General features: G+C 50.6%; 1 protein-coding gene and 1 long non-coding RNA gene across 2 annotated transcripts; both read left to right on the forward strand.

The window, feature by feature from the left end:
- The first annotated feature begins 2104 nt into the window (after nt 1-2104).
- Nucleotides 2105-6736, forward strand: LOC100609402 (uncharacterized). Its single transcript, XR_010149797.1, has 3 exons — nt 2105-3531; nt 4575-4954; nt 5403-6736. It is a non-coding gene; the product is annotated as an uncharacterized LOC100609402 (long non-coding RNA).
- A 4290-nt stretch (nt 6737-11026) lies between these two features.
- Nucleotides 11027-14564, forward strand: SP9 (Sp9 transcription factor). The gene is made up of 2 exons (XM_016950060.4): nt 11027-11186; nt 12180-14564. Exons 1-2 carry the CDS (start codon nt 11166-11168, stop codon nt 13602-13604), a joined length of 1446 nt encoding a protein of 481 aa, XP_016805549.1. The 5' UTR covers nt 11027-11165; the 3' UTR covers nt 13605-14564.
- The last annotated feature ends 8376 nt before the right edge of the window (nt 14565-22940 follow it).

Raw genomic sequence — 22940 nt, forward strand, 5'->3', positions numbered from 1 at the left:
TTAGATATCTAATAATATTAAGGAATCATTTTAAATATGTTTAGATATAATTATAGAGTAACATGGTATTGGAGGATTTTTGGTGTTATTTTTTGACATTTTGATACATACCGTAATATTTACAAATAAAGTAATATAATATCTGAGATTTGCCTCAAAATAAGGAAGAGGGAAATGGATGGGATAGAGATGAAACAAGTTTGGCCATGAGCTGACAACTGTTGATACTGGGTGATGGAGATAGAGGGGTTTATTAAAATATTCTGTCTATTTCTAAATAAATACTTGATTTTTTTTTTCCAATTTTCAGACAGGATCTTGCTCTGTCTCCCAGTCTGGAGTGCAGCGGCGCAATCAAGGCTCACTGCAGCTTCGACCTCCCAGGCTCAATCTATTCTCCCATGTCAGCCTCCCCAGTAGCTGGGACCATAGGCACACACAACCATGCTCAGCTAATTTTTGTATTTTTTTATAGAGACAGGGTTTTACCATGTTGCCTAGGCTGGTCTCAAACTCCTGGGCTCAAGGGATCTGCCCTGCCTTGGCTTCCCAAAGTGCTGGGATTATAAGCTTGAGCCACTGTGCCCAGCAGATATTTTCTACAATAAAAGTTTTTAAAAAGATATCAGTAAGACTCACCTGGTAAGATTATTGTGTGGATTAAATGAGATGCTGTGTGTAAAGCACTTGGCAGAATGCCTGGTATATAATAACTGCTCAATAAATATTAGCTATTACTTTTAGAGACAAGGCCTCCTCTTCCCCTCCTGGAGAACTATGAAAGCCAGACCATGAAATGTGTGGCTGACTGGAGCAGCTAACCTTACTCCTTCCAAATCAGGCAGCTGCAGGCTGTCATTGCATTCATCCTCATCCAACCTTGCTTCTGTACTAGGCCCTGTGCTTCCCACACACACACTAAAATTCTGTTTTATAGCGGCTGTTGGCTTTGCCTTTAGTTTCACAGTAAGTTTTAGCTGGGAATGCTATTTCAGTGGAAAATGGAAGGCAAGAACTTTTTTAGCTCAACTATTAATAAGTATGGAGCACATTGTTAGGAATTTTCCTATATAGTTTTATTTAACCTTCATAACAATCCTTCAAAGTCGAAATTATTAGCTTCATTTTAGAGAGAAGGAAACACAAGTTTCAAGGCCCGCCTAAGGTCACAGGGCCTTAAGTGGTGGGCCTTAAGTGGTGGGCCTTAATTCACACCCACCTCCTGAGACCTCCAAAGGGCTTGTGCTTACCCAGGAGCCCTAGCTATCAGCTCTCTTGCCTTTCTTTTCCTTATCCTAGCTTAAAAACAACTGCCATCCAGAAAAGGTTAAGTTGACATTCCTAATCAAAAGAGTCTGGACCAGACGCGGTGACTCACGCCTGTAATCCCAGCGCTTTGGGAGGCCGAGGTGGGTGGATCACGAGGTCAGGAGTTCGAGACCAGCCTGACCAAGATGGTGAAACCCCGTCTCTACTAAAAATACAAAAAATTAGGTGGGCGTGGTGCCGGGCGCCTGTAATCCCAGCTTCTCGGGAGGCTGAAGCAGGAGAATCGCTTGAACCCGGGAGGCGGAGGTCGCAGTCAGCCGAGATCACGCCACTGCACTCCAGCCTGGGCGACTGGGTGAGACTCTTCTCAAAAAAAAAAAAAAAAGAGTCTGACGCCGTATTTATCTGTCTTGTAGAGGCAGAGGCAGCACTGGTTTGCAGCCCAGCGGTAAGAGGTCTGCCCAGCTGATGAGGAGAGTTACAGGCTTGGGAGTAGCTTGGGCCGGGCAGAGGGGAGGCTCTGAATGTAGTAATAGAGAGAAAAAGGTTTTCAGGATTGCGCCGATATTTGTGTTTCATTTCCCTCTTGTTCCAAATGCTGTTCAACTTAAGGGAAGAAGAAAGCAGGGAGGGATACCTTATACGAAAACTGTTCCATTCCGAAAATTAAAAACAGCCAGCTGCCATCAAATACCAAGGGCCCTTATATTCAAACTTCAGCTGTAATTTAGTTGGGAGGTTGCAATGGCACCCTAAACTGTCAAATGATTTGACCTTAGAATCCTGCTTACATAAAGCCGGACAATTCCATGCAAGGGGGGTATCTGGTTACAACTGAAGTTATTGGTTGTTTACGTCCGACTTGTCCGGGAATGGAGCAGAGAAAGAGGAACCAGAAGAAAGAGAAACTCGCGACAACAGAGTTGCCGAAAGAGAAGTGTTGGCGCCTCAAACTTGAGGATCAGCTTCTTGGGCCCCACTCCAGGGTGTCGCGGGGGTCGGGTTCTTTCCGCCGCCCCCCGAAAGATTCTCAGCTAACCCTTTCCCCGCCGAGACCAAGAGGCCCTCACTCTGACACCACTCCGGGAGCCAAGCTACTGTAAGGAGCTGATACCACCCCTCGCCGGCGCGAACCGCCCATCTCCCCAGACCCGCCCACCCCCTGCTGCGAATCCCTGACGTTCTAGCCCGGCGAAGGTCCTTTTAAATTAGGAAACAATAGCTATTTAAGAAGAAGCGCAAATAACCCGCGCTCTGCGCGCCCAATCGTGGCATTCTTGGGAGTTCCCCGCGGGCAAGGAAGTCTGCTGCTCCCCGCAGCTGCGGAGGAGAGGAGGGAGCCTGCGTGCTGGGGCAGGGTGTCGCGAACTTGGGGCAACCCACCTCCAGAGCCCCGCCCCCGCTTTCCCGCCTGCCGGGGACCTGCCGAACGGGGAACCACCCTCCTTCCTGAGGCAAATTTGGGAGGGGAGAGGTCCAGAAGCTGTAGAGTCGGGGCGCCAAGCGCCAGATTCTGCCGCTCGGAAGTCGGGGGCAGTCCCCAGTCCCGCCTCAGGCCCCCGTGCTCACCGGGCGCTCCGCCGAGGGCGCGGGCCAGGCGCGCGGTGTCACCTCCACGAAGTCATTTACTTGCCCTGAAGGAGCTGGCCCTCGACCCCTTGGAGGATGGAGATTCCTCCCATTCCCTCCTCCCCCTCCCCCAGGTCGGCGAAGAGACGTGGAATTGAGCTGGACCGATGATTCCGCGAGCTCTGTAATTATGCACACACTGAAATCTTCACCGTTGACTTAAGTTACTTGGCGCTGCGAGGGCTGGGGCCCTGCATATTGATTAAATGCAGCCTCTATTTACCTAAACAATAAATGTAGAGATTAGCAACGTTCACTTGATCACAATAATGGGATTGACAATTAAGGGGCAATGCATCCCAGATGTAGCGGAACCTATGGGCTGCGTGCAGCGGGCAGAGGGCTTCTCAGAGAGGGGCGCTGGGCAGTTGCGGCGACGGAGGTAGTGCAGAGCAGGAAGCGGCGCGGAAGCACAGCGGGAGGCGGAGGGGGACGCCCAGCCTCGTCAAGGTCTTCGGCCACCCCGCCCGGGAGGCTCGAAACTGGCTTTGGGCTACCTGAATGCCTCGACTCCCAGGGAGACATCGGGAGCTCGGAGCCACTCTCCCTGTGGCGATGGCACCTGCCTCAAGGCCGTCTCGCTTGCTGATGCCTGGCCGGGAAGGAGGATGGACGCCGCTGGCATGTGCCCTGGTAAGTGTGTCTGTTTGTCATCAGTGTACATTCTGCATGTGGCAGCGGGGCGAGGGGGAGGCGCACGTGTCTAAAGTGCACGGAGCCTTCCTCTACCCCTATGTATATACCCTTCAGTCAATGTTCCAAGAAGCGGGTCAGGGCGGAGGGTATCCATCTGGACTCTGGAAGGGCGTGGGTTTGACATCGGTAGGTGTGACAGGAAAGTCCAGCCTGTCAGGGTTGGGCTCTACAGTGGCCGAAATCAAGAAAGGATGGACGTGTCGGCCCAGGGCTGGCCTGTTTCCGGATATGTCACTGGGGTGCCTCGTTCCTCGAGGGGAGTTTTAGGATGTATCTTTTTTTCTCACCCTCTCACTGAACTGTAGGGTTCTGAGAAGAGGTTCTAGGAAGGAGAGGGCTGAAAGGAACTAAGAAAAGAACCCAGGAGAGTGGAACATGGGGTAATAAAAGACAGATGAGCACAGTTGGGTGTGTGTGTGAAACCGTGATCCACCTGGAAGGGGTTCCAAACCCTGGACTAACATCGCATACTGGCTGCAAAAGACACATGCATGTTGCTTCTCTGCTCTTTCCCTCTTCTGTCTGAGCCCCATTATCAACCTGGAAGGCTTCTCATTCCACATTTAGGCACAAACAAAAGGATTTGTCCCAGACACTCAAGAACAAGCCAGGACGAAGCCCTTTCCCGCCAAACCACGAAGGCCGGGAAATAAATAGCGCCTGCCCAGGCTCTGGGCGCGCGAGCCCAGGAGAGGACTTGGGTGGGAAGAGGATCTAGAAGATCGGAAGGAGGCACAGAGGGAGGGAGAGAGGGAGGGAGGGAGAAGCTTGGAAAGAGAAGAGGGAGGAGGAAGAGGAGGGACCAGCAAGGCAGAGTTGGACCCGGGGTTCTGTTATAACCGCCCTTCCCCGCCCAGGGTCTTTCCATCCCCTGTCCCCCTCCCCCATTTCAGAGCTGAAGGCCGACTGTGGGAGGAGGAGGTTAAACAAAGGGAATCCTCCTCTGGGACGGGTGAAGTGCGTTTGTCTTCTCCTTGCAGGCTCTGGAAAAACTGGCAGGAATTTCCTTGTCGTGAGAAGATGGACGAGTGTGTCTGCAGCCGAGGAGACAACTACAAACAGACTTTGGGCAGGGAAGGCGGGCGGGCGGGGGTGGGGGTGGGGGCGGGGGCCAGCTTTGATCGCTCCAGCTCTGTTGTAATTTTGTCTTCGCCAGATAGATTAGCTGGAACCGCCAGCCCTAGCTTGGAGTTCCGTTCCACCGAGTACCCTCCCTCCCCACCCCCCGCGTCATCTCGCGCCTGGAGCCGGGTCGCCGCTCCTTCCGAAGTCTCGCTGGAAACTTCAAGGGCTGATGGTTCTGTGTTCCTGACGTAATTAAGAGGCCACGCAGCTCTCCAACACTCCGTTAAACAAATATGTAAGTCGTCCTCCCCCTCTCTGGGGACAGACTCTAGGGAAGGAGGCAGCTGGGCCCGCTCCGGGTGGTGTCCTTGGCTAGCGGAGTGGCGTCGCTGTGACCTTCCGCCGCCCCTCGGGGCCTTGGTCTTTCTAAGCTCTTTCTTAGGAAGCGGAGAGAGGGGCAGAAAACGTGCACCTCGCCACCCACCGGACAAGCCGAGAGGACCTTGTCTTTGCTTGAAAAGTTTTCTAGATAAATCGCTCGGGTGGTTCTAAGCTATGACGAACTAGAGGCTGGGCCCGGTTCTTCTCCAGAACAGCGTGTGGATGTAAAGGAGATGAAATCGTCCTCCCCCACTGCTTTCTTTTTCTTCCCCATATAAATCAGTCATATAATTCATTCGCATTGTTTAAGGTACATTGATCAATCTAATGGCTTGTAATAGTCTCCTAATTGCCACTTGCAGACTCCTGCAGGCTCAGATTTGAAGAGGGAAGGTTCCAGCCAAGTCCACCTTAAGTCTGAGTTTGGGCGACTACAGAATCTAGGAAGAAAATCTAGATGGCATGGTCGCTCCGGTCTCAGTTCTACAGGGGAGGGAAGAAAGGGGGTGTTAGTGGGGATATTTGCTGTTCATTTTTCCCACAATCTCCCTTCCAAATCAGTCACTGATTAATGAGCAAAGCCCATGCCACAAGTTATAGATTACTGTGGACTGAGGATCATTTTGTTAATATCAGGCAAGAAACTTTCCTTACTTGCATCCCTGTGTCTGTATTTACAGTAAAAACTTCCTTAGTCACAAACTGATATGCTTTTAGCCATATCTTTTCTTCTTACTTACTTATTTTTAGCATCATCAGGAGTTGGGATAGGAAATAACATGGGGGAGGGGTGTGTTAAAGGGAAGGAAGGAAAAGCCATCCTTTATCCCAGAGTGTCCTGGAGGTATGCCTACACTCCTGTTTAACATCTTGTGGTTGTAGTGCCTTCTCCAAGCCCTGGATGGAGGAGGAAAGAGTTGGAAGCCTCCTCAAATCTGCCTATGAAAGGGTAAAACTGAGGAAACTGGTACCCTGGCTATGAGAAGCTGAATCCTCTGGCCTCTAGCTTTTCTTGATATTAGTTCAGGTCTATGTAAAAAAATTGCTTTAGTGTCTCCAAAGGTGGTTCCATTAGAGTTGGCTGAGACAATACATGTGCATCATTTTGGAAGAGATGCTCTTAAAAAGAAGAAAGCCACTACAGAATGCCACATTTGCTTAGGTCTAAGACCCTTCTGTGGTAGTCGGTGAGGGAGGGAGGAAAGTAAAACCCCAAGCTGAATAGGCCCCCCATAGTTTCCGAGTGATGCAGTAAACAAATCTATGATGCTTGTTGAATAATCTTCCAATAATTGCAGTCATTAAAATCATCACACAGTCTACAGTCACCTTCCTTCCTTTGACACACCAGTCTTTCCCTTAATTGTTAATGCATTTTTGGCTCAGATAAACACATAGAGGCAAGCTTAAAATATATGGCCCAGATACATCTAACAGCAGAAAATTAGTTGTGTAACAAACGTTTGGACTGTACTTAATAAACTAGGGGTTTTCAATTTCTTCAGCAGACCCTACAGAGGCAAGAAAGATTTGCATCTTCTACCACTGCTAAATAGCAGTGACGCCTCTGAGATACAAAAAAAAAAAAGATGAAAGTCCCATTGGCCTATTGAATCTTCCTTGCTCTTTCATTTGCAAGGGTTGGGCTGGAATTAGGACATTATAGAACAAATATTAAAGGAAAGCTTAACAGAAACTGTGGGAGAGTTCCTCAATTTTCAATTAATTTTCTCCATCCATTTGATCTCAACAACTGGTGCTTTAAAAAATATAAATATGTGTCAACTATAAAAGATTCCCTGCTAATCAAAGGCTGTATTTCATTTTCACCCACCACTGACAAGACACCAACCGTGGAAAGGATTCACCCGACTCAACAGGCACTATGGACCTTCCTGGGCTTCCTTCTCCCTTGTTCATGGCAGGCAACATTGGTACACAAGGGCAGCTTTTTCTTTTTTTAACTCAAGTTATTAATGTATCTCCGCAACTCCCACACCGTGCTGACCTGATAATCACTGCTCTAGTGAAGATCATGCAAATGAAAAGCATAATTAATTGCACAAATGATTTAAAAAGGAGCGCTGTGGCTTTGCAAATAAATAAAGGCAGTTGGGAGGACAGGTCAGATAAATGCTTTTTATAGGCTGGGCTCCCTTCACCCCCACCCCCGCCTCCTGGTCCCGGTGGTCCAGACTTTGACTGCAGCCAGCCTGGCCAAGGCGAGCACCTTCCGTTCCTCCTCCCCTAACGCCTCCCCTTCAACCTTATTCCGGAGTCCCCCTAACTCCACCTCACCCCACCCCAACCTCACCCCACCCCAGTGGTGTATACCCGCTGCTAGACTCTGTGCTAAGTCAAAGCTCCGGGGAGACTGGGCAGCCACCTAATATTTAACCAGCTACTACATATCCAGTTATTCAGAAAATAACTGGTCCTCCCAGTCGCCACTACGCTTCCTGCACATCAGGAAGAAGCATTTTATCTGTGGCTGTTGGACCTGTGAAGGAGGTCCAATCCTTCCGATTAGCGCTAATGACCGAATTGTTTCCCTGGCTTTGCCTGCTAAACAGAGCAACTTGAGCAGTTGCTCAGATCAAAGCTCCCGGGAGAGGCAAGATGGGAGAAACAATATTTGTTCAAAGGAAGTGAACTCTTCCCTTTAATTACCCTATTCTTCTTTATTAGGAATCGTATTGAATTTTTTTGCAAAAAAATTATGTTGATTTAACCATAGTGTATTTATGATGTAAATATATTCCAAGATGAAAACGTCACGGATCAATTGTAAAGGACCCGGATACATAATTTTAAAAAATCAGTTTCAGTGTATATGAGGTTCTCACCCCACTTTCGCTGCTCAGTCAGATTTGTTTATGCAGAATCGACATTTAATAGTGCTAATTGCACTCCAGTTAAATTGCCCTGATTGCAGAAAGGGAAGCAATTTTCGTGCTCTCTGTCTGGGTTTGGAAGAAATTGTTTTATATTCACCTCTTTATAAAGAAGTGGAGATAAGGCACCGGGGCCTTTGCACAAATTGCACTTAGGGGCTGACTGGCAGCATTCAGGCGCTATAATAGAGCATTATTTGGCCGTTTTGAATAATGTAAAGCGTTTGCTGAAAGCTATTCTCCTGAAAATTGCTTTAACTTTTAAAAGGGTGATGATTCACTCCAAACCAGGCCTTTGTTACATTGTCATTATTTCTCCAAATGTTTTAACAGTCAGCTCAACACTTTAGCATAACACATTGATCTTTGTTTAAAAACTAGATTTTTTTAGAGGATGAAAAAAATCTGTCAGACGAAAAAAATCTGGACTTCCTCCGAAAGATTTCCTTGGGGCCCCACCTTAGAGTTGAAGTGGCCCGGGTGTTTGCCTGCGTTCGTTTGGAAGATTTTTCTAACTTTTATTGTGATGCAGACGCGTATATCTAAAGGAATATGCGAGTGCCCACGTCTAGAGTCTGACAGCTGGAACTACGGGGAAAACGGCGGGAGGGGGAGGGGAGGGGATCCGAGGGGAGGAGGAGAAGAGGAAGGCGAGCAGGGCGCCGGAGCCCGAGGTGTCTGCGAGAACTGTTTTAAATGGTTGGCTTGAAAATGTCACTAGTGCTAAGTGGCTTTTCGGATTGTCTTATTTATTACTTTGTCAGCTTTCCTTAAGGAGAGGGTGTGTTGGGGGTGGGGGAGGAGGTGGACGGGGGAAACCTCTGCGTTTCTCCTCCCCGGCTGCACAGGGTGAGTCGGAAACGCCTCGCTGCCACTTAACAATCCCTCTATTAGTAAATCTACGCGGAGACTCTATGGGAAGCCGAGAACCAGTGTCTTCTTCCAGGGCAGAAGTCACCTGTTGGGAACGGCCCCCGGGTCCCCCTGCTGGGCTTTCCGGCTCTTCTAGGCGGCCTGATTTCTCCTCAGCCCTCCACCCAGCGTCCCTCAGGGACTTTTCACACCTCCCCACCCCCATTTCCACTACAGTCTCCCAGGGCACAGCACTTCATTGACAGCCACACGAGCCTTCTCGTTCTCTTCTCCTCTGTCCCTTCTCTTTCTCTGTCATAATTTCCTTGGTGCTTTCGCCACCTTAAACAAAAAAGAGAAAAAAATAAAATAAAAAAAAAACCATTCTGAGCCAAAGTATTTTAAGATGAATCCAAGAAAGCGACCCACATAGCCCTCCCCACCCACGGAGTGCGCCAAGACGCACCCAGGCTCCATCACAGGGCCGATAGCAGCGCCACTCTGGTCGTACTTTTGGGTCAAGAGATCTTGCAAAAGAGGAGAGAAAACACGGGAGGCACAGTTCCACATCCTTGTCACTTGCACCGGCTCCGCGACAACTCGTCGTTTGCACCCGAGGGTTTGGGGTTGGTAGTTTAATTTTTTTTTTTTTCTAAGAAGCAGGGTGTGGGTTTAGTGGGGAGTGTGCTATATTAAAACCAGTGCCCAGGTCTGCCCGAGGGCGATGGTATTTCTGGTTCAAAAACAGCTTCTGGCTACCCTAGAGAAGAAAGAGAAAGCGGGGCCCAGAAAGAGAAAAACAAGCAGGTCAGCGGTTGCTGGGGGACTCGAAGACGCACCCTGGTCTGTTTGAGGACCCCTCTTTTCACACTGACAAGGTCCAGGGAGGACTTCAGGATGCTTCCAGCCTGCAAAATGTGGAAGCGCCCACGTGTGGCCTGGTCCTCCGCCCTCCCGGGTGAAAGTCCTGGAGAGATTTCTCGGGCGCGTCCGTGAAAGCAGGGCACTAATGGGGAGCCTACCTCTTAAAACAGCGCACTTGCCCTACGGACGAGCCTCTAGGCCCTGGTGGTCTGGAATGGGAGTGGGTTGGAGCTGGGACAAGAAAACTCCACTCCAGGATGAAACGCGACATGCAAATCTTCACCGGGTTAAACAAACAGCCGAGCAAGCTGCAGCTTCAGCGGAGGTGGAGGTGGGGGCGGACGCCGCTCGCGCCGGTCTCTGTTTCCAAAGTTGTTACAGTGAGAAAATAAGCGGCTTCGTGCAGCGTGTTGTATGGGCTGATGCCTCCCACCCCCATGCCAGCCCCCAGCAAAACCCGGCAGATAATCAGCACATCCCACTGTTTAGTCATATTTGACAACTGGGTTAACCTGGTATCTAAGCGCTGGCGAAACCGTACAAAGGGTGCCCTCAATTACCACCAGAAGCCTCTAGCGTGAGTGGCACTTGTATTACCCCCCGGGTCAGAGGCCAGAGCGACAATTAGGAAGTCACTTACACCGCTGGGGGGAAATGGCGGGATGCAGCAGGCTCCAGGCCCTCCCAACAAATCTGTGGATGTAGATCTGTACAGAGAGGCCTATTTCGCTCCTCTCGGAGGAGCTGTCCCTTCGCGCCCCCTCCCCAGTATAACTGTGAGAGTGAAATTGAATCTAGTGGAATAAGGAATTGGGTAGAAGACACACGAAAATGATAAAAATCACAAGCAAGAATGATAGATACAAGCTGAAGTTGTGTTCTGTAGGCAAAAGCCTGGACACACAAAGTGAGGGCTGACATTTCCGTCTCCACTTGGGCCCTGCTGGTGCGGGCTGTGTCTGGGTGTCTCCTCCCCTCCTGCCTCCTTTCCTACAAGTGGGGAGTCGAGTAGCACTGTCAGCCCTAACTTGCAACATCTCGGGGTGGTTTGTGTGTGGGGGGGTGCTTGTGGCTCGGTTTCATTGGTACTTAAACCTGGCTTGGTGCGTGAGTGTAAATTTTTAATTGCACTGTAATTTCTTCAGCCCCCAGCCCGCCCTCGCCCCCCGCCCCCCCGCAAGTATCCCCCACTACTCCCCCCCACCCCCGCGGCCCTAGCTAGCCGACTTGACTGGCACGCGCCGGGAGCCCGGGCTCGGGCCCCTCGGAGCGTCTGATTGGCTGCGGGGCAGCTCCCGTCTGCTCTGCCTGCGCCCTCATTGGGCGAGAGGCGCAGCCAGCGGCACTTCAAAGCGGGTGCTCCTCGCACTTAGGCTGAGTTTAGCCGGCGGGAGCCTGGAGTCCGCTCGGCACGAGCGCGGGGACGCGGGAGCCGCGCGGGAGCCAAGCAGTTTTTCCGAGCAGCCGCCAGGCTCAGCCCCGCTCCCAGCCTCGCTGCGCAGCCAGAGACCTGCTATGGCCACGTCTATACTCGGGGTAAGTCGCAAGCGCGGCAACGCATTTGCTTGTTTTAACCGGAGTAATTTTTCGTTATGGCTTCTGGGGTCTGCGGCTCCGGAGAAACTGTTGCTGCTAGACTGCAGCTTCAGCTTCTATTAGCACTTTCCACATTTCTGGGACTGATTTTTCCCCAAGTTTTTGGAACCCAGCAAGATGCCTTTGCAAGAAAAGGCCTTCTTAATCAAGTCCTTTTTCATTTGGTTTCAAAAAAAAGCTAGAGGTTTCTTTTCTTCCCCTCGTGATTTATACCCCATCCCCCGCCTTGCTTTGGGGATTTTGTTGCAATTATGCGACAGTGGTGTTTCCAGAAAACAGTCTTAATCGTTTTGCAGTCCATCTAGTCACGCTAATAAACATTTACATTTCCGCGGCTCCCCAATTCGCCCATGACTTTGAAATCTGTCTCTGGCCGCTTATCCTCGGATTATTGTTTTCATAATCGCTGTTTTTGTGTGTATGTAAACTTTAAAACCAAACGTTTTCTATTAAAAAAGAAAAGTCAAGTCGTAGCCACCCTGGGAGTGCTGCAAGTTTCGCCCGTCCCTGGCTGCTGTTTCGGCCGCCTCCGCCCTCACCCGGTGTTTGTTGTCTCTGGTCTCTGTGTTTACCTTCGCGCTTCACCCCGAAGGGCGACTTGGGGTCTTCTGGGAGAGGAGCCGGTTTACGGCGACAACCCAAGTCCGGTTGTAGGCAGGGTTGCAGCGGGGAACACGGAGGCATCTTTGATTTATAGCCTCAGCGAAGTGCAACTTTCCGGCGCCTGGACCTTCGCCCCGGTGATCGCCCCTGCTCCGCGCCCGGTGCGGCGACTCCTCCGCGGGCGCGTGGGGAGGAGGCGCGAGGCGGGGAGCCAGGACCCCCCGGGAGCAGCCGCAGGGGACGAGGCTGCTCACGGGTGCACTTTGTTTCTTCCCCCACTTCCTCTTGCCCTCCTCCTTCTTGCTCCCTCCCCCATCCCACCCACTCTAGGAAGAGCCGCGCTTCGGAACGACCCCGTTGGCCATGCTGGCGGCGACCTGCAACAAGATCGGCAACACGAGCCCGCTGACGACGCTGCCAGAGTCGAGCGCCTTCGCCAAAGGCGGCTTTCACCCCTGGAAGCGCTCCTCGTCCAGCTGCAACCTCGGCTCCAGCCTCTCGGGCTTCGCGGTGGCCACCGGGGGCCGTGGCTCGGGCGGCCTGGCGGGCGGCTCGGGCGCCGCCAACAGCGCCTTCTGCCTGGCCTCCACGTCGCCCACGTCGTCCGCCTTCAGCAGCGACTACGGCGGCCTCTTCTCCAACTCGGCGGCTGCCGCGGCGGCAGCGGCCGGGGTGTCCCCGCAGGAGGCGGGTGGCCAGTCGGCCTTCATTTCCAAGGTGCACACGACGGCAGCCGACGGCCTGTACCCGCGCGTGGGCATGGCGCACCCGTACGAGTCCTGGTACAAGTCGGGCTTCCATTCGACGCTGGCGGCCGGCGAGGTGACCAACGGCGCGGCGTCGTCGTGGTGGGACGTGCACAGCAGCCCGGGCTCGTGGCTGGAAGTGCAGAACCCCACTGGGGGGCTCCAGAGCTCGCTGCACTCGGGCGCCCCCCAGGCCTCGCTGCACTCGCAGCTGGGCACCTACAACCCCGACTTCAGCTCGCTCACGCACTCGGCCTTCAGCTCCACGGGCCTCGGCTCCTCCGCCGCCGCCGCCTCCCACCTGCTCTCCACCAGCCAGCACCTGCTGGCCCAGGACGGCTTCAAGCCGGTGTTGCCCTCCTATTCGGACTCCAGCGCCGCCGTGGCAGCCGCCGCCGCCAGCGCCATGATATCGGGCGCCGCGGCTGCCGCCGCCGGGGGGAGCTCGGCACGCTCTGCCCGCCGCTACTCGGGCCGCGCCACCTGCGACTGCCCCAACTGCCAGGAGGCGGAGCGGCTGGGCCCGGCCGGGGCGAGCCTGCGGCGCAAGGGCCTGCACAGCTGCCACATTCCGGGCTGCGGCAAGGTGTACGGGAAGACGTCGCACCTGAAGGCGCACCTGCGCTGGCACACGGGCGAGCGGCCCTTCGTGTGCAACTGGCTCTTCTGCGGCAAGCGCTTCACGCGCTCGGACGAGCTGCAGCGGCATCTGCGGACTCACACGGGCGAGAAGCGCTTCGCCTGTCCGGTGTGCAACAAGCGCTTCATGCGCAGCGACCACCTGAGCAAACACATTAAGACGCACAACGGGGGCGGCGGGGGCAAAAAGGGCAGCGACAGTGACACGGACGCCAGCAACCTGGAGACGCCCCGTTCCGAATCCCCCGACCTCATCCTGCATGACTCCGGCGTCAGTGCCGCCCGGGCGGCGGCAGCGGCGGCGGCGGCAGCGGCGGCGGCGGCCTCCGCGGGAGGCAAGGAAGCAGCGTCTGGCCCCAACGACTCTTAGAGGCCGGGCGAGAGGCGCGAGCACACAAGCGAGTAGAGACACCGAGAACGAACGAGAGGTTCGGAGGGCGAGCGAGCGGGGGGCGGGAGGGCAGGGGCTTCAGTGACGCCCCCAGGGCCCGGGCTGGGCGCGAGGTGGAGCCGCTCAGGGCTCCCGGGCTGCGGTTCGCCCGCTGTGCGAGGAGCTCCCCTCTGCCTTCCGCGCCCGGATAACAATCGAACGCGTGGTCCGGAAACAAAAGCGAACCATCCTCCGACACAAACACTTTAAAAACTGTACTCCCAGACGTACACATACACCGGAGACCTACAACCACAAGCACGCACACTCGCGCGCGCACACACATACCACTCGCCCAAACTTCTCGAGCGAAGAGCAATACATAGAAAGGCTCCCTCTTTGCCCACTCTCCACCTCCCTCCAACACCCGTCTCTTTCCTTTTCTCAAAAACAAGCCACCACCCAGCAAAGGACTGTCAGAACATTTGAAAACAAACGGGACCGATAAAAACACCCTTTGTTTGGATTATATTATATATAAAATGCTCCAAGTCCTGCCTGATATCTACTTACAATGAGACTTTTTTCCTAAAAAAGGAAGCATCAAAAGGCTTAAGGTGAGAAATTAAACTGGAAGTCTAGCGACAGTTTCTCTGTATTTCATAACATCTGTATAAATAGGGTTCAAAAGATTGTGTTCTCTTTTATTTTCTTGTAAATGTTCATTCGAATAGAGTTTTTTTGGGTGAATCCCTGAAATTCAGGGAGTTTTTTTTAATTTTCTGATGCACTTTGTGAAAGTCAGTATATATGTAAAAGATATTTAAAATGTTGAGTTATCATTTCACTCACAAACACGTAAGTTAAGGTCATCTAAAGAAATTAAATGCGTTTATCTGTATCAAGAAAATCTTGACATCATATTTTCATTTTGGTATTATTAAAGGACTCTGAACAATACATTTCCTTTTTTAAAAATCCTGTTTCCCCCTCAATAACCTTTTCGTGGGTCGATTTTTTTTTCGGTTGGGAAAAAATTCCCTTAATGTTAGTTGTAGGTAATGTAAAGTTTATGTGGGTTATAAAAGCCATACTACATATACGTTTTTGAGAAGTCAAAATTATTTATTTGTATATCAACAACATAAATTAAATTGGGTTGTAAGGACGTGTAGTTGTATTACTTAATGTGAAGGCTCTCAAAAGGTGACATTTTAAAACTCTGGAGCGCCTAAAAAATGCAAAGGTCCTTGGCAGCTTTAATTGGGGAGGTGCCTAAACCTCTGGGAGGGGTCAGAGAAAACTCTGGTGGGTTTGTTTGTTTTTAAAAAGTGATTTAAAAACAATCTGTGAAAGGAAAACGCTTTAAAAAAAAGAAGTCTTTTAGCTCCCAAGGCCCTGTATGTTGGAAGGCAACTCAAGGGAATAAATCGCTAGAGTCAATACCCCGGAAAAGACATTTCATGCCTAAATGAAAATCTTGTTAAATGTTATTAATTTTGACTTAGAGCACACAGCAGCCCCCTGTGCCTTGTATTCCCTTATTAGGGATTCATGTCTTATCAAATATCTAATTAATCTCCTAGACATCATTTGTTCTGGCCAACTTTATCTCAGCTGGTCCGCGGGGAAAACTCCAAATATTCTCTGTGACAAAGCTCCCTTGAAGATCTTTTTAATTGTCTAAATTAACTGCACCAAATTTGCATGTCAAACGGTAAAGGGCAACCTGAGATAAAATGTAAACGTTTTAAAAAGCCCCCAAACTAAGCACTTGATTTGATAACTAGGCTTTTTAATGTTATGGAAGACAACTGCTCCTTTCCTTTTCAAAGACGGCTGATCTATGCAAATAGTGAATTGGAAATGCCTAGGTCCCCGCGCCGTCAAATGGCCCTCGCAGGTTATTTGAATATCAGTGGCGCTGCTTCTGAAAAGGTTCAAGGATGCTCTCTGACTTCTTTGTGATTACTCAGTGCGGCGTCTTATTCTGAAGAAAAAAACTCAGGAATAATTAAAGGCTGGGATCAGGCCTGGGAACACATTTGGGACAGGAATCTCATTTAGACAGTCTCTTTCAAAATAAGGCACAGTTAAATTGACCAGAAGGCAATTATTGAAATGAAAATTATTTTCACTCTCTTTGTCTTCTGACCACCAACTTAACAGCCCCAGTTTAAAAGAGGGAGAAAAGAGGGAGAGACAAAAAGAAAATTGGTAAATGAGATAATTTCGCAATTCGAAAAAAATGTTAATTTAGAAAATAAAGTACATATTTACAGAATAAAAATATTTCTAAAAGACTTCCCACACAAGAGGAAATACAAGCGAAGTCAGCACCAACATTTTTTTTTTCCATTTTTGATTACTGTCCGCCTTGGGAATTTGAGCGAAGATTTTGATTTTTAGGAAAGAAAAAATAAATTCTTGTTATTAACAATCAGCAAAATGTTTTCTCGGAAACTTCTGAAACACCAAGTCGCAAAGTAGCGATAAAACAGAACGAAGGTCCCCAGCAGGGAGTTTGCAGCGTGACATTCAATGGCTTCTTCCTTCTCCTTCTTGAGCTCCCCGCGGCCAGGCTGCCCCGCTCTTCTTCCTCGAGTTTTTCTTCACTTTGGCCATTTTCTCTCCCCGATCAAGCTGTTCATAACCGGGAGCCCCCCACTCCCTAAGCGCCTCTGGTCGGGGGATGGTCTTCCGGAGAGCCGGCTGGCAGGGACGCGTTTTCCAGAGGGGCTTCGGGCCGGGGCACTGGAGGCCCAGAGGGTGCCTGGCGCGTTTGGGGGCTGCAGGCTGGCGGCGCGGAGTAGAGGGTGTGGTGGGTCTCCCCAGGAACGCGGGCGCCCGGGCGTCGGGCCCAGGCAGCTTTGTTTCTCGTTGATAATAAAGGCAGATCAAAGGGCCCGGTCGTGCAGGTCCCGCTGGCCGCGCGGCTCCCTCCGCAGGCCAGTGATCAAGGCCTGTGTGCGCTGCCTCTGCCCCGCGGGTCAGCGGACGTCCATCACCCAGGCTCCCGGGAGCGGCGGGCGGCGGCCCCGGACCGAGCGTCCAGCCGGGAGACAGCAGTCCGCGGGACCTGAGCCCAGAGGCAGCGGGGCCCCGGGGCCCCGGCCGAAGCCAACAGGCGAAAACAGGGCCTAGGCCCCCTGCCCGGCCTCCCCCAAGCCCTAGGCGCCCCTGGGGGCGCGGGGAACCTTGACCTGAGCGGGTGGCGACCGGCCGGCCAGTGATGACCAAATTGGAGACAGCGCGCGTGGGAGGCGAGAGCCCGCCAGTTACAACACGAGTTCGGTCCCCAATTGCGGTGGGGCCGCGCCTCCCCAGGGCCACCTCGGGGCCCCGGAGGCCTGTGCCTTTCCGGCTCAGGGGCCAAAAGGAGCTGGAGGCGGTGGTCAGGGGCCCAAGCTCAGAGGCGGGTAGCGGCCTGGAGGTCGGTGGGGGCGGGGAACCCGGCCTGGGGGCCCAGAGTCTCGCCCGGGCCCGGGTAAGGGCAGTGCGATTTCGAGTCCCCCGGTTTCCCTGGCATTTCCTGTCCCATAGCTTCCAGCGCAACAGAGGAACGAAAAGCAAGTTTTCGTCGGCCCTGCGCCCACCCAGCCACGATCCGCACCATCCTCCAGCGTTTCCTTTTCTGACACCAGTTTTCTGCCCTTGGAATGAATTGGATTCTACCTGATGAGGAAAAAGAAAAAGAAAAGAAAGAGATTTTCTTTCCTCGAGGAGGGAAACAACATTATTTTGACTAGATTAGATTGTGCACCTGAATGGTGCGTCTGGACTTTCCGTCAAATCGTTACAAGTCGTGTAAAATTGAATTTCTTTTTATTCGGATGGAAACTTTATTTATTTTAACTCTAATCTTATTTGCATCTATTATCTGTATTCACTAAGGCTCTCTTCCACTACAAAAATGCAGATGAAGTAAATCTCACATAAATCCCGCCCATTTGTGTAATTGGTATACTAAGTGTTTATTTTAAGTGAGAATAATTTAGCTACAAATTTTCTTAAGGAATAACATTCTTAACACATTAAAAAAACTGAAAACTCTGATTTGCTTTTATGTTTGACAGTAGCTCTTGATTCCCATAAGAGGAGCTTAGCTAGTGCGGCTCGCTGGCGCCACCTAGAGCTCCGAGGCGGGAAGGCCGCCGCCTGCCCGGCTCGCGGCTGTCAGCGCGTGGAGACCGGCTTTTGCCGCGAGCAGCAGCAACCAAGAGGATCCTGCGAAGAAACGCGACAGTTTGCGTTCCAGCGGGGAACGAGCCCTGCTATTGGGGGTGGGGAGCACTACTTGGCAGTGGATTTTGGGCAAAAGGGTCGTTTCTGGAACGTGCTAACTGAAAATCCAAACAAAACAAAATAACGACCGGTTGGCCCTGGTCTTAGAATTGTCCATTTAACATCCTTTTCAAGGCAACTTCAGGGTCTTCCAACTTAAGAGTTGAGAGGGCTGAAGCGTTGTCGGCGGCGACGTGGACCCCAGGATGTGGGGATCCAGCTGTGGACGCAGACCCCTCTGACTCTGCATCCGTGGCTCCCGGCCCGCAAGGCCCGCGTGGACTACCCGGGGCCCGGCTGGAACCAGGCCGATTCAAACAGGCCACCAAACCATCCCACCCCCCTACCCCCTCGTGGACAATCAGGGAGGCAAGGGACCCGCCGCTTTCGCAGCCCCAACCCAAGGCGGGCCGGAGCAGCCTTCTGCATCGCCTTCGTCCTCCGGCGGACACCCCAGCCCGAGTGGGGCGCGGGGGGCGGCTGGGCAGGCAGGAGCCGGGCCGGTCGCGCAGGGCCCCCGAGGGCGGCGAGAAGCCCCCAAATTCCCCGCTCGAGGCCTCCCCAAAGGGTGCGCACACCCTCCTGGAGCAAACCGACCCCTTTTGTCCTCTCCTTTTCCCTTTGAAACCCAAATCTGAAATCGGGTAACAGTTGGGGGCGTTGGCCGATTTTCTCTCCTCTCAGTGTATCGTCCTCCCCCTGCCGCCCCTTTCCCTCCTCTTCCAGTCCACTATCTCCCCGACCCCAGCCCGTCTTCATACTGCGTGGAGTGACTTCCTCCTCCTCCATTTTTGTGACCCCCACCCCCCAGCGCGTATTTATTGTATTTTAATTTAAAAAGCGACACCTTCAAACCCTGCGCCCGAGGCGGCGGAGGCGCCGTCACCCGCAGCCGCGAGAGCCCGGCCAAGGCGCCTGGGTGCCGGGCTCCCTGAACTCGCGCCGGGGAGAAGCAGTGCGTTTCCGGGGACTCGCAGCCACCTTTGCGGCGGGTAACTCGGCTGGGTTTGTATTTGCTGTTTTAATACAAACCCCGCCGCACTGCCTGTTTCAAAGATGTGCTAATTACTACTTGGATAGCAGGGCGCAAAGTCCTTGTCCATTTCCCAGTACAAAGTAGGTTGCTAGAAAATTTGAAATTGCCTTTCAGCCTAAAGCTGCCTTACCTGAATGTCATAATTACAGTAATTATGTACATCCAAATTACATGCTAATTAAATTAGAATCAAATCGTTCTAAATCGAAATCAAATGAGGTAGTGAAGAATTAATCAATGACAACATAAATAGAGAGCTTCCTTCAGAGATATTTATTGTAACGATACAAGGAGGAATTTGATCTGAAAAAGTCACCTGTTTGTTTACTTTCAAATTAGTAATCAGTTATTATCCCTTCTCCATAATTTTAACCGTTCAGTGTTATTTACCCCCCACCCTTCCCAGACGCTGGAGTGTATAGAAATATGTATGAGGTAAATACATACAGACATGCCTCCCCCATATATTGTTGATGTAAATATAGACTGTGTGTTTGCATCTCCAGTTAAGGAAAGGGTTTCAGAATGTCCGTGGGGACACGTCCCTCCAGGACCGGCTGTCGAGGACCCGGAAAACCACAGCCCCTAAGAGTTCCAGATTTTCCAAGACCCTTATACTCTCTTCCTGTAGAATTTCATACTGGGGGTTTTGCATTGTTTTGCAGGCATGTAACCATTTCTGGGTGATTCATTTATTTATAAAGGAAATGCACAGTGACAGGGTGTCTGCCCCAGTCCGCATTCTGCTTGCAGATTGCTGACGAAAGTTGATATCTTCATGTTTGTCCCAGGAGCTTCATAAAGCGCCCTCTTCACCTGTGGAGCCCGAGCGACCAGAAAAATTCTCTCGCTTTCCTAACTGCTGAAGGCGAGTCCGGCCCGCGCGGGGGACTGCGCCCGAGGCCCGGCAAGCTTAGGCGGGGACTGGCAGGGCCCTCGGCGGGCGGGCCCCCAGCGGAAAGGCCTGAGAATTGCTTCGGGGGGGTGGCTTGGGCCAACGGGGACGAGGGAGCCGCGCAGAGGGCAGGCCCCGACCCTTCCCCGCCGCACCTTGTGGGTCGGGTGTTGGGCGGCCTCCTGGCGCGGGAGGCGCATCTGCTAGGAAGGGTGTGCGCTCCCTCATTCTCGGCCTCCCCATTTCGGTTTGGGGTGTTTTCGCAAGGTTGCCAGACCGCGCATCCAGAAGGAAACCACCAGAGCACGCAGGGGGGCGTCGCCTCAGGATGGGAAGGGGCGACCCCAGCCAGGATTCATCCTGTCACCCTACTCCACCCCCATTCCGGCTTCCTTTAGGTTTAGGGCGACGTCCTCCTGGGAAGCCCTGCTCTGTCAACCCAGGAGCCCTCGGACCTCCACTTCTGTCTACCCCCTCGCGAAGCCCTTCAAGCCCAAGGGACTGGAGAAAGGCGGCTCCGGGGCAGCTCGGGCCGGAGGGTGCGTTTCTTTTCATTCCAGGCAGCTCTCCGCGTTCGTCCCGCACATCTTCGTCATTACTGCTACATTCTGGGCATTCTGGGGGTGATAAGTGTGGCGTGAAGGGAGGAGAAAGGGGAAGGTGCTGTGGAGTTACCTCTTCCTTTCCCATTAGCAGGAACCGGGTTTTAGGAGCCTCGATCAGGTAGGAGAGTTTTCAGAGGCCCCCGCTTTCCCAAACCTTAGTTTCCCCGGTCTGACTTGTTCCTCACAACTTTTTAAAGGTCTTTCTCCTTTTTGATCAGAGAATGCTCCCAAGGCCTGCAGGTATTGCATGCTTTTATCTCTTTTCAAGAAATGATAACTATAGCAGAGCTTTTCTTTTTCAGAAAACCTAAATAAGATTTTTAAATATCCTTCAGCTGCTGAAGCTAAAAATGCTACTTTCTTCCTGGTCTTACGTCCGGAGTGTGGAGCTGCGGCCCTCCGGAGCTACCTCCACCAGCATCTTGGCCCAGTGGTCATTAGGTAAGGAGAAGAGTGAAATGGCTCAGGTGGATTTTGAACTCTGAGCTTCAATGCCAAAGCATACGAAATGTTCAGTGATTAAAACTGGGAAACGCCTGCTCCCAGCAGCGTGGAATGATTTGATTCACTATCAGCAAGCAGTCTCATGGAAGAACAGCAAGAAAGGTCTCTTCAAGCCTTTCAGATGAAAAGCTTTCTTAAGATTACAGCCCTATGGTTCAAAACAAGATCTCCGCTTCACAATGCAAGGTAAGCAGACCTGCCACTATGCTGCAGAAACCTCTGCCCATTTTGGCCTTTATTAAAATAAATTATGACTAATTTACCACAGAGACGTTCAGATAAACAAGTTCTAACCTAGCAACTTGGTATTTCCTGATTATTTATAAATCGACAGCACCTCCTACAGGAATTAATTTGTTAGTGTTATGTTAAATGTTAGGTTAGGGGAAAAGTCCCTGCGAAGGCAGAGGGAGAAATGCCTCCAAAATGTGTCCTATGCCTTGTGCAGTTCCAGGCTCATGGATAAATAAGAAACTTGTAAGTGTGCCAAGATTTCTTTAAAGGAACTTCTCTATTAAGGGTAAGAATGACAAATTTCACCAGGCTGGTTTTCTAAAAAATATCCCCGTTGAGGACTTTTGTTTGGGTTCTTAAGTCATAGATTTATTAAACGTGGAGGATTCTTCTTGGGCTTTAGGTACGTAGAGGAATCTCTACACGTACTAGACATCCCTTTTATTATGAGGTTCATCTTATGAGGTTCGTCTCCTTGGTTTCTACCTTATATTTCAAAACAAAAGTAGAATTACATGTCCAATATTTTTATTTTGAAAAATTATTTTCCATCATTAGGGTATGTGGAACACATTAACTGAGCCTCTTTAAAGCTATTTGTTATCATGGTATGATTTTGTGTGAAAATGCCTCTCTTCCGTTTTTAAGTTTACAGTTAGAATGGTAGTTCGTTAGGGCTTTTGAGCACCCTTGGGTGACCAAGGCTGAAAGCCAAACAAAATCAACATCTTCCATAACTACATGGAAATTTTTTCTCAGAATTAGATGGTTAAAAATATTGGAGATTTTGGCAGTACTTTATAGTTTCTCAATCCTAACAATAAGGATAATTAAATCAGAGACTAAAAAAAATCTCATGGCCACTTTATAAAAAGTGGACCACATTGGCCAGGTATGGTGGTTCACGCCTATAATCCCAGCACTTTGGGAGGTTGAGGCAGGCAGATTGCTTGAATTCAGGAGTTCAAGACCAGCCTGAGCAACATAGCAAGATCTCATCTGCATTAAAAAAGTGGACCACGGTTTGTGAGTCAAATGAAAAAAGTGTAAGAAATAACGTTTTTAATTCATTTTTAATTTTAGGATGCATTTCAGCATTTCTCTTCATGAACACTGTATTGCTTCAGAAACCCTTTAAGGTAGTAAGTATTGCATAGGTTTTGACATTATAAAAATTATAAAGTCTAAAAAGGCATAAGGTAGAAAATAATCACTGCAACACTGATGAACTCAAGTTGTAAATTAGCAGTGTTTACCAATTTCAAATGCATGCTTTTTTTTAAGTGAATAAGGGATCTTTGAGGTGCGCTGTAAGTTATTTAACAATACTGTGGAAGGAATTCAAGTTCCTCCCCGCGCCCCCCCCCCCCCCACCCTGCGTCTTAAAAATCTAAATAATCAAGGGTTGTTTACCTCTTCACTTAGTTTTTCTTAGAGGACATTTGTTTTGTGTGTGTGCACAGACAAGGCAAAACATACATATCAGATGATGTGGAGTGGTTTTACTTCTTTCAAATGTTACTCCTACAGAATTTATGAAATTGTGACTGCCAACTATCAAAACCATCTAATCAGTATTTGTTTTGTATTAAGTAGCAGATGGTTAAAAAATATAGAACACTGATAAAAAAAACTTGTGTCCAAGATGTGAAGCTATGTTTTTTGGAACTGCATGTTACTTGTGATTTGTACCAGTTCTTTCTGTAGTTTTCCTTTACCATATCCTTTGAAACACAAGGGAAAATTTGCAGCTAAATTTAAATATACCTTATATACCT

Source organism: Pan troglodytes, chromosome 13 (genome assembly GCF_028858775.2).
Source record: "Pan troglodytes isolate AG18354 chromosome 13, NHGRI_mPanTro3-v2.0_pri, whole genome shotgun sequence".
NCBI lineage: Eukaryota > Metazoa > Chordata > Mammalia > Primates > Hominidae > Pan > Pan troglodytes.

What these genes read in the sequence shown, in the direction of transcription:
- SP9 (XM_016950060.4), top strand. Translation starts at nt 11,166, where the DNA reads ATGGCCACGTCTATACTCGGG. An exon ending in TGGCCACGTCTATACTCGGG is followed by an intron (nt 11,187 to 12,179) that starts GTAAGTCGCAAG and finishes CACCCACTCTAG; the next exon opens with GAAGAGCCGCGCTTCGGAAC.